Source organism: Poromitra crassiceps (genome assembly GCF_964638095.1).
Source record: "Poromitra crassiceps genome assembly, chromosome: 18".
Taxonomy (NCBI): domain Eukaryota; kingdom Metazoa; phylum Chordata; class Actinopteri; order Beryciformes; family Melamphaidae; genus Poromitra; species Poromitra crassiceps.
In genome coordinates, this window is record NC_139636.1 from 25,921,148 (window position 1) to 25,937,310 (window position 16,163).

A 16,163-nucleotide genomic window follows, 5' to 3' on the forward strand; every position below is an offset into this window, starting at 1 on the left:
CCTGTCAAGTAAACAGTTTTGCCAGAAACTCAATTGAATGGTTTCTCTCCTGTATAACTTCTCATGTGTCTCTTCAGAGACTTGTTCAACTGAACTACTTTCCACACATTGAACTTCAACAAACAAAGACGTTTCTTTGTCTACTTTTGAGAAAAAAAAAAAAAAAAAAAAAAAAAAAGATTTTTTTTTTTTTTTTTTTTTTCCTCACGATATGAGATTTCATCTCAACGATACATATCGTGACGTTTTACTATCGCGAAATTTCGTGGGACGATATATTGTGACACCCCTAGTATTTAGTGATCCTAAAACTGTCGTTTGTTATATTGAGTGCCTTCTTCTAAACTTCTGTAATGGCGGGGGGGGAGTGGAAAAATTAATAGTTTCAAAAAACAACCTTTTATCTTAATTTGTGCGGTTTCACGGTTACCTACCTACTGTACTTGTTACCGCTTTCACCAGACCATGTCATTTTATATGGTAAAACTCTGCATCCATCATCAAATAGCTGTATTATCTTTCTCCTTGACTGTGCAGAGCAAGGACGACCAGATCCAAGTCATCGGTAATCTGAAGAACATCTCCATGGCGTCCAGTAAGCTGCTGCTGGCTGCCAAGTCTCTGTCCGTGGATCCAGGAGCAGCAAATGCTAAGAATCTTCTCGCTGTGGCTGCAAGGTGCGATAAGACGCAGATAGTGCCAGATATGATAAGATTCTCTTTGATAAGCCAGAAGACCTTTCTTATGAATGTCATTTTGTATGTGCTAGTAAATTGAAGTGTCTTCTTTCTTGCATATAAATCCCTGTCCAGTTTTGACCCTCTAGCAAATTAGAAATTCACATTTTGGACTTAAATGTCACAAATCATCTCTCTGCTGCATCTGTATGCCATGTCTCCTCGGCAGTGCTAGAGGGAGTATCCTTCCCCCTAGTGGAGAGACGCCAAGCCGCCAGTCCCGCAGGGCTTTGGGCATGACTGACTTCCCTCTGTCTAATTAGGAAGATGGAAGCCTTGGCTACAGCCTGTCTGTGCTCAGCAAGGCTGAACACAAACTCAAAGCAATGCCGGCACTCCTGTGCTAGCATATCACAGGGAGAGGCCAGCGATGCCGTGCTTGCGTAGAGGAGCTGTGTGCGTGTGTGTGTGCGTGCGTGTGCGTGTGCGTGCGTGTGTGTGTGTGCGCGTGTTTGTGCGTGCGTGTGTGTGTGTGTGTGCGTGTGTTTGTGCGTGCGTGTGTGTGTGTGTGTGTGTGTGTGTGTGTGTGTGTGTGTGCGCGTGTGTGTGTGCGTGTGTGTGCGTGCGCGTGTGTGTGTGTGTGTGTGTGTGTGTCTGTGTGTGTGTGTGCGTGCGTGTGTGTGTGTCTGTGTGTGTGTCCATGCAGAGAGTGATGTGAGAGGTAAAAAGGCTGTGTGGCTGCCCTTGTGTTTCAGGGCGGTGACAGAGAGTATTAACCAGCTGATCACGCTCTGTACCCAGCAAGCAGCGGGGCAAAAGGAGTGCGACAACGCCTTGAGGGAGTTGGAGGTAGCCCCGCCCTCCTCACAGACACACACTACCATACACGGTCCCTCAGGCCTACAAACCTGTGTGTTTTTCTTCAGGGGAAACGGAGTACATTTTTTCTACCATCGCTATGTATTTTGCATAATGGTTCAGTACTGACAATATTGTTACTGTATATGCGATGCAGTGATCTGTCTTCATGGGAAATAATTAGCTGTTCATTTTGATATTCACTGCCTACTATAGTTTGAGGGACATCACCTTCAGAACTTTCTGCAGTAATGATTCTTATGCATACAGTTGCCATCTCTAATTAATGCAGACATTTTAATTTATTATAATTGTGTGCATTTTAAAACCATTACCATACAATCAAGTTTGAGTTTACGCTTTCAAATCTGAATTGAATGGCTGAAAACAGCTCAGGGGGTATGGTAGCAGAAATGCTCAGCGGTGTGTCCACTGGGGTTTCACGTTGTACCATCTCCCTGTGTGCCCAGGCTGTCAGAGGGCTGCTGGATAATCCCAACGAGCCTGTCAGCGAGCTCTCCTACTTTGACTGCATCGAGAGCGTCATGGAAAACTCAAAGGTACGACGAGCCTTCAAAAGAATTGCGTGCGCCATATACTCTTCTTAACTGTCAGAAATATTGTATTAATAGGCAGCCCAAGATCTAATTCCTTCACATTTCTCCATTTCTACATGCCTCAGGTCCTAGGAGAGTCCATGGCAGGAATTTCTCAACACTGCAAGACGGGCGATGTGCCAGCGTTCGGAGACAGTGTGGGCGTGGCCTCCAAGGCGCTGTGTGGGCTGACGGAGGCTGCAGGACAGGTGAGGTGATCAAAAGCTTGGTACTAACTCACTAGTGTGGGCAATGACACCGAGGTGGAGCGACGAGATATGCAGCTACATGTACAGTAGACTGTGCATATTGGTAACCATAGGACCTATTAAGACACAAGTCACACCTTGATCAGAGGGAAATCAATAATTCCATTATCCCCTTCAAACAAATTTTGAACCAACCGGGGCACTCGGCTCTCCAAATGCGCACCACTTGCACAAAAAGGGGAAGAGCTCTCCGGGCAGGCAGGGAAGAGAGCCAGAAGATCGCGGCTCCAGCTGCCTCTGTGCCCTGGTCTGAGCACCGGGGGAGTGGTGCTGCACCCGGCCACAGTGCACCACAGCCGGCTTGGCAAGGCGGAGGCGAGTAGGTTCCCGGAGCCCCTGGCAAGTGCGATATGGTTACCATTTCCCCCGACCTGCTGCCATCTGCCTTCTCCAATTCTAACCACATCACTGCTGCTGCTGCTGCTCAGCCACTAGTGCCTGACACAATGTGGCGGTCTTTTAACTTTTGATGGAATGCATGGTGTGTTGATTATTCATGTTGCTCTTGGTGTGAAAGGTTTGAACATGAAAATTAATCAACGAATATTCCACATTTTCTTTCCCTTTTTCGTTCCGTCCATGGTCTGAAAATACCTTAAAACTGTTGAGTAAAATCACACACTCAGCTCCGTATTATTGGGATTTGGCAAACCTGGGAGTAACCATGCATTTGTTTCCTGTCCTGTAGGCCTCATATCTAGTAGGTGTGTCTGATCCAAATAGCCAGTCAGGCCATGAGGGGCTGGTGGATCCCATCCAGTTTGCACGGGCCAACCAGGCTATACAGATGGCATGTCAGAACCTAGTGGACCCAGCCAGCAGTCCCTCACAGGTGAGAAGGTCCATCTGGGGCCAGAAAACATTACAGGGGCCATTCATTGGCATATGGAGACCAGCGGGGACTGTAATGTAGATCGCTTGTGACTTGAATTATTTGGCTCATTAAGTTTGAAAACCTTAAAATTGACCTCAAATGTCCTAAATAGTTTACCCTGCTCAGTGCTCACCGCACCGAAAAGCCTCTTTTCATAGAACCTTCCAATTTGTTTGTGTTTCTGTTTGTTAGGTCTTGTCTGCAGCAACGATTGTAGCCAAGCATACCTCAGCACTCTGCAATGCCTGCCGCTTGGCTTCTTCCAAAACCTCCAACCCCGTGGCTAGAAGACAGTTTGTCCAGTCAGCCAAGGAGGTGGCCAACACCACAGCCAACCTCGTCAAAACCATCAAGGTCAATTCCACAAGTCAAAACCATCAATTTGTGAAATGGAACTTTTTTCTCATTGCTTTTAACTGGTAGATTTAATTGAAACTTTCAGTGAAAAGTTGTGAATTTCTGTAGAACATTGATGTTGTACAGTATTTTGTTCTTATTCAGTTTTTAATATGAGGTCAAAATGATCAAATATCCAGTGGCATTCTCTTGTTACAGACCTTAGATGGGGATTTTTCTGAGGAGAACAGAAACAGGTGCCGTGTTGCTACAACCCCGCTCCTGGAGGCTGTGGAGAACCTGTCCACATTTGCCAACAACCCAGAGTTTGCTAGCATTCCTGCTCAGATCAGCAATGAGGTATGCACGCATGTGTGAGCATTTGCAGGTTGTTGTTTTTTATGCCAAAATTAGAATTGCATTTTCCTCTTTTGTATGGTTGTTAATGACTAGTTTAATTTATCTGCATGAAAAATATTTTTGTTTTTATTTTTAAAAATGGTTTGTTCTCAGAAACATCCTATTCGTATGGTTCTTTCCTCTCTTCATGCGGGAAGATGTCAAAGCTACTCCTCAAAGAAATATTATTGTTATGTTTGTGACTTCGGCACTCAGTCCCCTTGAAACAGAGTCTCTTATATTGAGCCAACACAGAATGCTTTGTACGGGGAAGCTGGGGGGAATTGGGTTTATGTGCAATTTTCCCTTTTCTTTTAATGTCACGAAAAGGCTCAAGGAGAAACTGGATGGGTTTTTACTTTACAATCTGAGCCGAAAAGTCCTTGCACACCTCTAAAGGCGTTATGGCTGTAATCTGTCGGAGGGGCACTCTCTCTCAGCACAGCTGCCATTATCTTCAGCTTGTTAATCTAATTGTCGAGGGAGGCTTTGGCTTGGATCATAAAGACTGAAGGTGTTTCTTACAGCGTCTCTGTAAAGCTGCCGTTCTAATCTCACCCCCCATTTGATTGTGCCTTTGATCTCTCCAAGGTAGTCAAGGAATATTAACAACTCTGTCAAACCAATGTGGTTAGTTAGCGTTTCACTGCTGAGCTGTTACCTGGGCTGTTGTTTCACTTGACACTCATCTTTGTCTTTTCCCCAGGGCTCGGCGGCCCAGGAGCCTATCGTGCGTTCGTCCTGGTCCATGCTGGATAGCTCCGCCCTCCTTCTGGAAACAGCCCGCTCACTGGTCCTCAACCCCAAAGACCCTCCCACCTGGTCCATACTCGCCGGCCACTCCCGAACAGTGTCCGACTCAATCAAGAGCCTCATCACCTCCATCAGGTCAGTGAGCGAACCCACCCCATGGCCACGTTCATCTCTGTAGGATGATCTGGGAGGATTTGCTCACAGTCGGAGGGAAACACACAGGGTCTGAAATCGGAGGCTCGCTCTGTACAAATATGTTCAACTGTGCAATAAATTGCCACATGCCACTTGTGTGTCCCTCCCACTGTTTGGAACAGAAGTGTCTTCTCTCCTTCATTATCACCCTCCAAATACATGCATACTCCATTCACAGCGGCGAAGCAACGGAATAGTCTGTGTTTGATTTCCCTCTGCAGAGCAGTCACCTCCAAACCTAATATGGATTTTGATTACTTTTTTACTACCGGGTCTTACATAGTATTGTGCATAAAGGCATTATTTGTTATCTTTGTTGATAGGGACAAGGCACCGGGACAGAGAGAGTGCGATTACTCCATTGACAACATCAATAAGTGCATCCGGGATATTGAGCAAGCCTCACTGGCAGCCGTTGGACAGACTCTGCCCTGTAGAGATGATATCTCCATGGAAGTAAGTTCTGTCATGTCCCAGAGAAAGAACTGTGTCTGGTGGGAGTCTGTAGTTCTGTTTTGCGGCATATAAATACTGCAATTATCTGCTGTCGTATCTCATCAGGCTCTCCAGGAGCAGCTGACATCCTCTGTGCAGGAGATTGGCCACCTGATTGATCCAGTCTCCACAGCAGCCCGAGGCGAAGCTGCCCAACTGGGGCACAAGGTGCTGCTCTGACCACATCCCCTCTGGCTTTCACCAGCTTTACAAAAAAACAACAACAACATTCTGTCACTTTATATCATGTGATCCAGCCCTTCTGACAAATTCTCTTCAACCCGTTCTCCCAGGTGACCCAGCTGGCCAGCTACTTTGAGCCCCTTATCATCGCATCAGTGGGCCTGGCCTCTAAGCTCCAGGACCACCAGCAGCAGATGAACATCCTGGACCAGACCAAGACTCTGTCCGAGTCCGCGCTGCAGATGCTCTATGCCGCCAAGGAAGGGGGAGGAAACCCTAAGGTATTAAGCAGTGGGCTAGCTCGGGGGTTTGACAGAGGAAGCCCCAGAAGTGATACTGAAAACTGTAGTTCCTCGAATGGCCACTTGAGGCTGTATCCAAAAGGGAGTCGTTCCCCATTCACCCCCATGGTAAAATGCCTGACTTTGTAACAGGATTAAGCATGTTTACAGCCTGGTTCAAAACACAGTTTTGGCTTTCATAACAACTGTACAGGGGGTGAATTTTTATATAACTCGCCCCTTTAGAGTACAATAGCCGATAGAAAAGACTATGTTTTGGGGTGATTGACAGGTCGCCTGTCCAGTGATCACGCAGCTTGCCGATCACGGACAAATAGCAGGCAGAGCTGTGTCTCGTGCTGTCTCATGCGAACCCCAAGATGGCGACAGGCCACACTAGGCTTCAAAACGGGAGTCCAAAAACCATAGGGGGATGTCACAGTAGCTATGTCCATATTATTTGCGGTCCATGGTATTAAGCCGTTCCCAATTATAGATGGCCTACCATGATTGTGCAGCTGTCGTCGGCCACGTAGCCCATAACACTTATCATCTGACATTTGTGTGAATTATGGGGAAGTAGGGTCATGGAAGGCCTGGGTCTTTTTTTCAGAGGACCAATAGAGTATCCCCCCCCAAAATGTATGTACTGTACTGTATGTGGTTTGAGCTGTTGACTGTGTCCCTATAGGCTGCCCACACCCACGATGCCATCTCTGAAGCTGCCCAGCTGATGAAGGAGGCGGTGGACGACCTCATGGTGACATTGAACGAGGCAGCCAGTGAAGGCGGCATGGTTGGGGGCATGGTGGAGTCCATCGCTGAGTCTATGGGCAGGGTAAGTTAGGCTGTGTGTGTGTGTGTGTGTGTGTGTGTGTGTGTGTGTGTGTTGGAGAATGTACTGTACTGTATGCCTGGAGAGAATGCTATTCCAGTAGTTTAAAGGGATTCCATTTGGACGCTTATTCCCTGTCTTAATGGTCCAAAGGCAAAGTGAGCTTTCGATGTAAGATTAATTCCACAGTGGGTGTGCTGGAGAGCTTGTCCTTCTCAGTGCCTCTCATTAGTCAAATAGATGACAAGTGTTGAATCCACAGCCCACCGGTGATGTTCGCTGTCACTCTTCTGCTGGGGGACATGTCACTGCCGTGACATTGTGGTTAATAATTGAAGATAGTTTGCACATAGTCACATATCTCTACATTATCTGTCAGATTTGATCCTCATTTTATTTTCCCTTTTTTTGTCATATAATTCTACCTTTACCTTAAACATAGCATCTCAACCGTTATGAACGTATTAGCATTTATAAAGCAAATCAAAATGGGACAACTGCTTTATGAAACCTTATACCCCAATTAAACATACCGAAGTCTGAATTGAATCCGTTTAATTGGTGTAAATGCCATAGGATTAATGTGTTGATATATGCTAGTGGTTTGACCTCCACAGCTGGATGAAGGAACGCCTCCTGAACCTGAGGGCTCCTTTGTGGACTACCAGACCACCATGGTGAAGTTCTCAAAGGCCATTGCTATCACCGCACAGGAGATGGTGAGCAATCCACTGCACTTAAGTATCCACATCCTCCCTGATTTTCTTTTCATAACACTTCCAATCCACTGCACTTAAATATCCATTATCCTCCCTCTGTTTCTCTTTTCATAACACTTCCAATCAGGGGGTGGGACAATATGTTTATCTCATTTAATAAATAATCACTGACAAAGTATGACTCTGCAGAATTGTTTATTTCTGAGACACAGATCTTTCTGGCAATAGCATTGGCTTGACAGGATGTAAACAATAATTAAGAAATGTCATTACAAATTGCAAATAATATCATCTTGATTGAGCGCTTGTGAAACTGCCATGCGCAAGCTAATTCATTTGTGATTCATACCAGATTAAATTGGGGCTAATGTCATGATTCATTTTTCTACCGCACAATACCTGCTGTCACTGTTTTGTATTGCGATATATTTCGTTATATCGTCCCATCCCTAATCCTCCAATCTGCATGACACTACTAGCTGGTACAGTTAATCCACCTATAATGGTGATGTTTGTTGGTCCTCTCTGCCCCAGATGACTAAATCGGTGACCTGTCCAGAAGAGCTTGGTGGCCTCGCCTCCCAGGTGACGGTGGACTATGGACAGCTAGCACACCAAGGCCGCCTGGCAGCAGCCACCGCTGAGCCACAGGAGGTAAGAAGACATGCAGTCTATCTCTAGTGGGAAAATGATGCACTCTTATGAAAGATTTATCATATCTTATCATATTACCTTTGCTATTGTGTGCGTGAAATGTGAGTCTGAATATCAGCTCAGGCCTGCATTTTAGCCAGAAAAAGAATTTTGATGTATTTATTCACACACAGATCAGAGCAGATGTTTTCTGTTCTTTGATATGACGCCCCTTCCTAAAGGCTGCTGCGACAGTGCGATCAAACAGAAATCCATTCTCACCCCTCCAGCACCCATCGCTCTCAGCACCCACGTAGTCTTGTCTTAAAGCATCTGTGTCGTCCAAAAGACGGCGAATGTGTGAAAACATTGGCCTTAACAAGCACACTCTGTTATCAATATCTTGAATATAATAGGCTGCTGGAAACCCTGCTGGTTACCATAGCGACATTGTACCTCCACAAGTCTAAAAGCCTATAGTGATGCTTATAATAAAATACCACCCACCCATGGAGCTCTGTCAGGAAATTAAAGGTGTACTGTAGTGCCAGCATTTCCTCTCCGAGGGTGCTAGAAATCAGTTGTTCATCCACCTAGCGGATAAGAGGCTTGCCAGTTCAGGACATGATTGCCGTTGTCTAGTAACGCTGACACACAGAGAGGAGGACATGATGCCGCCTGGCTGTGCTTTCAGGTGGGCTTCCAGATCAGGACCCGGGTGCAGGAACTGGGCCATGGCTGTATCTACCTGGTCCAGAAGGCTGGAGCCCTGCAGCTCAGCCCAACCGACAGCTTCTCCAAGAGGGAGCTCATCGAGTGTGCCCGCGCAGTCACAGAGAAGGTAAGCTACGTGGAGATACTTTGCAACACACTGCCTGGTACAGCGTTCTACTGTATCTACATCACTTGTAGAATGAAGCTTTTTTATCATGTCATTTTCTAACTGCAGTTTTACAGTCATATTAGAAATGTCAGATAGAATTTGTCATCTCTGCCCTTTGAAGTTAAGCAGTAGCACAAAGCGGACATCATCATTCTTTTATGGAAATAGATATTTTTGCAGTACTCTGTGTTTTTATATGAAGACTTCCCATTCCAATGAACAAATAAATAGCACATTTTAATTTGTTGTTGTTTTTTGCAGTTGCAGGCTTTAAGAAGAGAGTCAATAGTGTACTGTACTGTAGTTAACAGAGATGCCTTTCCATGTTTTCTCTAAGGTTTATTCGCTATAATACATCTCCACTTCTTTGCCAGCCATACAATCCCAATTATCCTTAAAGGAACACTCCGCCCATTTTCAACCAGCTTTGTATCATTAGAACATCAGTAGTATATCAGAAAACTGTAAACGGTTTTGGCGGAGTGTTCCTTTAATGCTGAACTGGTACATCAGCAGCAGCAGCCTAGCAGGCATGCAGGTCATGAGAGCAAGCGCTCCTGACCAGCCCTCACACAGTGTAGTTAGACTAATCACGTGGCCCTGCTGTGACCCAGGCAGAAGGTGGCCCCGCTGATATCACATTAGAATTCCTGGCCCCACCCAGCCCGTGATTTGATTCAGGACTCACATCAGACTTGAATCATTTGTGGCCTCATGCGTATTGATATCCGAAGCTCGTACCTCATTGAAATGTACCTCTCTCTCCGGCTTTCCATTTGTTTGTGAGCGATGGGCAGACGCCGTGAGTTGCAGAGTCAGGCTCATTGGCTTAATGTGATTGTGCAGCAGGCTCTGATCTAATGCATGTTTAACCCTGCTCTCTCTCCCCTCACTGCCAGCCTCCTGCCTTATCCAGATTGCTCATGCTTTTTCACTGCACTGATTTACTACCTGGCTCAACTGGCAGCTGAAGGCTTCACCAGCATGCTGTTCAGAGGAAGAAAAACTGCTATTTCATCAGGAAACATACATGTACAGTAGAAACTGCAGTTCAATCAATACATTTTACTCAATCAAGACTCAAAGTGATCTCAAGGTGCTTTACAAATAGAGCAGGGAGGAAGACTAGCCTCTTTATTTTAGACCCAACAATTGAAACAGTTCTCACGTGCACTGGCTATTTTACTGCACAAGTCACGTGGCAATTGATGTGGCAATTGAAACAACTTCCCAACAAGAGCAAGCACTTCCCATTCAAATGACCAGATAAATAGCATATTTTAATATATATTTTGATTAGATTGTTTGCAGTTGCAGGCTTTAAGAAGAGAGTTTGGGTGTCATCAATAGAGAGTCAATAGAGAGGTTGGGTGTCAATAGTAGTTTACTGAACAGCCCCAGGGGAGAAACATTGACAACGCTGAGGAAGGCCTTTGGCTGAAACATTCGTTGCTGCTGCCCGGGTTTGAGGAATTATTCAAACCTGTTAACTACATGAAAGGACATTTGGAGTGCTGGCTTTTCTCTCTTCACTGAACTCTTTGCTTGCCCTGCACCCAGTGACCTTTTAATCCATTTTGAGTGTGCTCACGACCTGTGAGTTTCTTTAGCAACGCTGAGCAGACCTGGGCAGGGTAGTGGCAGTAATGAAAATGATCCCATTAACAACTGTAATACTGTCAAAGTAAAAACATAAGTAATAGTAATGTACAGTGACAACAGTCGTAACGATAGCAACTGTAGTAATAATAAAAACTAATAATAGTAATGTAATAAGAGTAATAGTAGCAGTGGGTATCTTCCCACTGGTATCGGGATAGTTGTTTATTGATCTTTACCAGCACCTTGTCTGGAAGCAGTCATTTGGAAGCACCGGTACATATCCATTCCTGTGCGTTACATATGTTCCAGGTGTCCTTGGTGCTGTCAGCATTGCAGGCAGGGAACAAAGGCACCCAGGCCTGCATCACAGCAGCCAGCGCTGTGTCTGGCATCATGGCTGACCTGGACACCACCATCATGTTCGCCTCAGCTGGAACCCTGACCCCAGAGAGCGAAGAGTCTTTCGCTGACCACAGGTGCACTGACCTTGCCCCACGAACATGAGCCCAAGATACTGCTGCTGTCAAATTCAGGAATTACGAAAACTATGTTTATTTTCAAATTGGCAACTATTTTGAAAATAAGCACTAAAAAATAGTAACACACTTTTCATACTGCAGTACTTAGTAGCTCCATGCTCCTTTGATGAGTCAGTCTGGGTAGTGTAGAGTTAAAAGCACTCACCTACCACCACGCGGTTCTATTCTTGGCAGCGGTACTTCCGGCTTGGTCCGTCGTTCCTACAGACACAATTGAGCGGGTCTGCGGGTGGGAAGCCGGGAAAGTATAGGTCCTGGTCGCTGCACTAGTGCCTCCTCTGGTTGGTCGGGGCGCCTGTTTGGGGGGGGGGGAATAGCGTGATCCTCCCACGGGCTACGTCCTGCCGGTTAAATTCCTCATTGTCAGGTGAAAAGAAGTAGCTGGCGACTGCACATGTATCGGAGGTAGCGTATGCTAGTCTACGGTTCTCCCCAGATCAGCAGAGGGGGTGGAGCAACGACCGGGACAGCAGGGGAAATGGGCCGAGTACAGTTGGGGGGAAAAATTAAGTTACTTAAGTTAAGTTAAGAAAATGGGAAGGGGGGGGAAATTGATCCCCCAAAAAACCAAATGTACATTAAAATCTTATTGAAGGCACATTCTGCGAAGAAAAAGGACTGCTTCCTTTCATATTGCTAGTCCTGGAGTGTGACTGTAGAGCAGATTGTGACACAATGTGTCCGGTCCCTCAGGGAGAGCATCTTGAAGACAGCCAAGGCGCTGGTGGAGGACACCAAGCTGCTGGTTGCTGGAGCAGCGTCCAGCCAGGAGAAGCTGGCTCAGGCCGCCCAGTCCAGTGCCAAGACCATCACCCAGCTCACTGAGGTGGTCAAAATGGGAGCGACCAGCATGGGCTCTGAGGACCCCGAGACACAGGTGACGCACTGGCAACAATCAAAAAGACATCATTTAGAGCACACATGGGCAAAATATGGCCCGCGGGCCGGATGTGGCCCGCGATGGAATTGCAAAAAAACACAAAAAAAAAAACACACACAGTGCACCTGAACGCAACATACAAGATACCCGCTGAATAAAGTGTCCAAATGTTCATGTCATATTCTGGCCAATACTATTCAGTCTGGAATATGGAATATCTTTTAATAATCTTTATGAGTAAAAGGCTACATTGAAGTAGAAATTTAAATAACTCAAATAACTCATTGGTTTTGGATTTATTTAGCTTCAAGACTGCATTTTTGTTCGTGTGACCCTCAACACAGGCTTTGATCATCCCGGGACACTTAGTTATTCCTCTAAACCTGGCTTCAAATGCACCAAATTTTTCGCGCTGGCGCCGTTCGGCCCTCAGCAAAACCTGGTAGCGAGGACATTTTTTGTGGCCCTCTCTATCATCAAAGTTACCCATCTATGGGTTACGGCATGACAATATTTGTTCGGCCCCCGGCAACAAACTGGGTTTTTCATGTGGCCCCCCATGAAAAATAATTGCCCACCCCTGATTTAGAGTAAATGAAGTCTGCTAAAACCACACATTATGCAATTATTAGTTTTCTGGAAATGTTACATCAAGGTTCAGTTATTACATTTTGATTACTTCATAATCCAGCCTCAATTATATTATTGTTATTTTTATTATGATGATTATTATTATTATTATTATTTCTTATTGTCTAGTCTTAGCCCTCTACAATGGATGTCCTTTATCTTTCTATACAGCCAGGGTTAGACACTCTGTGTAATTGCAGTCTCATCTGATACACACTCTCAGTCTCTTTCCCCTGTGTGTAAACCTCTCTCTGCCCTCCACTAAGGCTGAAGTATCATGACTCTAGGTGGGAGTGATAAGCGCCGCGGTGTTAAATCCTCTCCCCGGGGAGCTGCTGATAAACCTATACTTTGTGCATTGTGCTGTATTGATTCCAACTCTATCCATCTCCTCAGGTGGTTCTGATCAACGCGGTGCGGGATGTGGCCAAGGCTCTGGCCGAGCTCATCGGTGCCACTAAGTGTGCTGCGGGGAAGCCGGCCGACGACCCGTCCATGTATCAGCTGAAGAGCGCTGCCAAGGTAAAGGAATCCAGCGCTCAGACAAAGGAGCAAGATATCTGCTTTAACATGGTATTGATTCCGGCACCAGGAGTCCTCAATTTATTATTCAACTGCTGCTTTCTCAGGGAGATATACTATGTCAGGATATGTGGCTATACATCCTAGAAATGCTGCATTACTCTGTCCTGTTTGACTTTATCTGGTAGCGCCAAGCAAGACATTGTCACACAAAAAATACAACCGTCCCTATCAGGGTGTGTTTGGCATGCTCTGTCATATCTGTATCTGATACTGTCCTCGTCCCACTAAGATGGGTATTGCGCGCGCGCGTGTGTGTGTGCGCGCGTGTGTGTGTGTGTGTGTGTGTGTGTGTGTGTGTGTATGCAAGTGTGCTTGACTTTCTGTTATCTCCTCGACTTCAAGCAAAGCTCTGCCAAAGCCATCAGTTTCTGTCATTTTACTCCAAGTCGCCATCCTCTTGATCGCTGGCACAGATGCCGGCTTCTTTGGGGGGAAAACTGGAGCGCAGACACTATAATGTTTAGTTAGTGACAGACAGCTGTACAGCAACCCATCAGATAACTCTGCTCCTCTAAAACATCTTGAAACCTCCTCAATTCATTTTGTTTTTTCCAAACTAGCTATCCAAGCGTGTAACCTCTAACTGTTGCATAAGGATTCTTATACTTTCTCATCTAAATGGAATTAGGGCCACCCATGGATCTGGCCATGCTGACAGATTGTTTCTATCCCCCCCCCCCAACATATGGTGACCTCCAAATGTGACCCTCTCAAACTCCTAGGGTGCTCATGTTGCTCAAATTCTTAACCTCCCATGACATAATGTACCCTTTGCAAAACGCTGCACAGTCTTAGATGAATGTGCGACCATGAGTATCATTTGAAGTGTTTCTCTTTCCACCCTGGCTCTCAGTGATGTACTAGCAGGACAAGAGTGGCATGTTTGAATGTGGGAATACATCCTTCATGATCTCATTCATCAAATTGAGCACAGCAATGCATTAGATAGCCACCAGGAGAAGGGCGGCTGTAGCTCAGGAGGTGGAGCGGGTCGTCCACTAATCACTTTGGATAAAAGAGGTCGGTGGTTCGATTCCCGCCTCCTCCAGTCTGCATGTCGAAGTGTCCTTGGGCAAGATACTCAACCCCAAATTGCTCCTGATGGTGTGCCAGCAGCACCCTGCGTGGTAGCCTGCCGCCATCGGTGTATGAATGGGTGAATGTACCTACTGATTGTAAAGCGCTTTGGATAAAAGCGCTATATAAATGCAGGCCATTTACCATTTTACCTTCAACATTATAGTATATATAGTATGGCAGGGAATAAAACACATGACCAATTACAAACCCAGCAACCCCACGGCCCCACATACCTCCCGAGCGGAGGAGCTAAACCGCCTCTACGCCCGCTTCGAGAGGGAGACACCGGCGGCCGACACATCACCCCCTCCCACAGCAGCCAAACCCTCCTGCTGGAGGAGCATGAGGTCAGGTGCACGCTGAGAGCGGTGGGCCCGTAGGAAGGCTACGGGCCCCGACGGTGTCCCGGGACAGGTACTGTACTTAGAGACTGCGCGGACCAGCTGGCCGGGGTCTTCACCAAGATCTTCAACCAGTCCCTTTCCCAGGCCGCCGTTCCACCCTGCCTGAAGACCTCCACCATCATCCCAGTACCGAAGAAGAGCAACATCAGCTGCCTGAACGACTACCGTCCAGTTGCACTCACACCCATCATCATGAAGTGCTTCGAGAAGCTGGTCCGGACCCACATCATCTCGGCACTCCCTCCCGGGCTCGACCCTCACCAGTTCGCCTACAGAGCCAACAGGTCCACGGAGGACGCCATCGCCACAGCTCTCCACTCTACTCTGAGCCACCTGGAGCAGCGGGGGGAGCTACGCCCGGCTGCTCTTTGTGGACTACAGCTCGGCGTTCAACACCATCATCCCTGACAGACTGGTGACCAAACTGTCAGACCTGGGAATATCAAACTCCATCTGCCTGTGGATTAAGGACTTCCTGTCGGATCGCCCCCAGAGGGTGAAGGTAGGCCGCCACACCTCATCAAGCATAAACCTCAGCACCGGCTCTCCACAGGGCTGCGTGCTGAGCCCCCTTCTCTACTCCATCTACACTTACGACTGCACCCCTGCCCACGCCAGCAACTCCATCATCAAGTTCGCGGACGACACCACTGTGGTGGGGCTCATCTCGGGGGGAGACGAGTCTGCGTACCCGGATGAGGTGGAGAAGCTGTCGGTGTGGTGCACGGTAAACAACTTGGCCCTGAACACCTCCAAGACCAAGGAAATAATCATCGACGACTACAGGAGGAAGAAAACAGACACTCAGCCCCTGGTTATCGGTGGGGACGGCGTGGAGAGAGCTTCCGACTTCCGATTCCTGGGCGTCCATCTAGATGACGACCTGACCTGGAGCACCAACACCACTGCTACCATCAAGAAGGCACACCAGAGACTGAGAGTACTCAGGAACAACCATCTCGCGCAGGAACTGCTGGTCTCCTTCTACCGGTGCTCCATCGAGAGCAACCTCACGTACTGTATCTGTGTGTGGTTCTGCAGCTGTACAGCCGCGGAGAGGAAGGCGCTCCAGAGAGTCGTCAACACCGCCCAGAGGATCGTCGGCTGCCCCCTCCCCTCCCTGGCTGACCTGTACAGCTCCTCCCCTCCCTGGCTGACCTGTACAGCTCCTCCCCTCCCTGGCTGACCTGTACAGCTCCTCCCCTCCCTGGCTGACCTGTACAGCTCCTCCCCTCCCTGACTGACCTGTACAGCTCCTGCTGTCTCAGGAAAGCCCACAGCATCCTCAAAGACCCATCCCACCCCGGGCACTGCCACTTTGAACTGCTGCCCTCAGGCAGACGCTACAGAGCGATGAGGACACGAACGAGCCGGTTCAGAGACAGTTTATTTCCAAGAGCCATAGCTGCACTCAACATGCCTTAACACAGTTATCATAGATACTCTGTGCCTAATGT

At 47.2% G+C, this 16,163-nt stretch overlaps 1 protein-coding gene across 1 annotated transcript in view; it reads left to right on the plus strand.

Moving 5' to 3' along the window:
* The window catches only part of tln2b (talin 2b), a 72,046-nt gene that overhangs the window by 35,942 nt on the left and 19,941 nt on the right, over positions 1–16,163 (plus strand). Inside the window, exons 29-46 of the mRNA XM_083654873.1 lie at positions 538–677; positions 1,433–1,526; positions 2,006–2,095; positions 2,218–2,340; positions 3,089–3,232; positions 3,467–3,628; positions 3,830–3,970; positions 4,716–4,897; positions 5,281–5,413; positions 5,519–5,620; positions 5,746–5,916; positions 6,608–6,754; positions 7,369–7,470; positions 8,005–8,124; positions 8,798–8,944; positions 10,898–11,064; positions 11,821–12,004; positions 13,034–13,159. Of these exons, the coding sequence (XP_083510999.1) occupies positions 538–677; positions 1,433–1,526; positions 2,006–2,095; positions 2,218–2,340; positions 3,089–3,232; positions 3,467–3,628; positions 3,830–3,970; positions 4,716–4,897; positions 5,281–5,413; positions 5,519–5,620; positions 5,746–5,916; positions 6,608–6,754; positions 7,369–7,470; positions 8,005–8,124; positions 8,798–8,944; positions 10,898–11,064; positions 11,821–12,004; positions 13,034–13,159 (2,475 nt within the window). The remainder of the gene's footprint in view (positions 1–537; positions 678–1,432; positions 1,527–2,005; positions 2,096–2,217; positions 2,341–3,088; positions 3,233–3,466; positions 3,629–3,829; positions 3,971–4,715; positions 4,898–5,280; positions 5,414–5,518; positions 5,621–5,745; positions 5,917–6,607; positions 6,755–7,368; positions 7,471–8,004; positions 8,125–8,797; positions 8,945–10,897; positions 11,065–11,820; positions 12,005–13,033; positions 13,160–16,163) is intronic.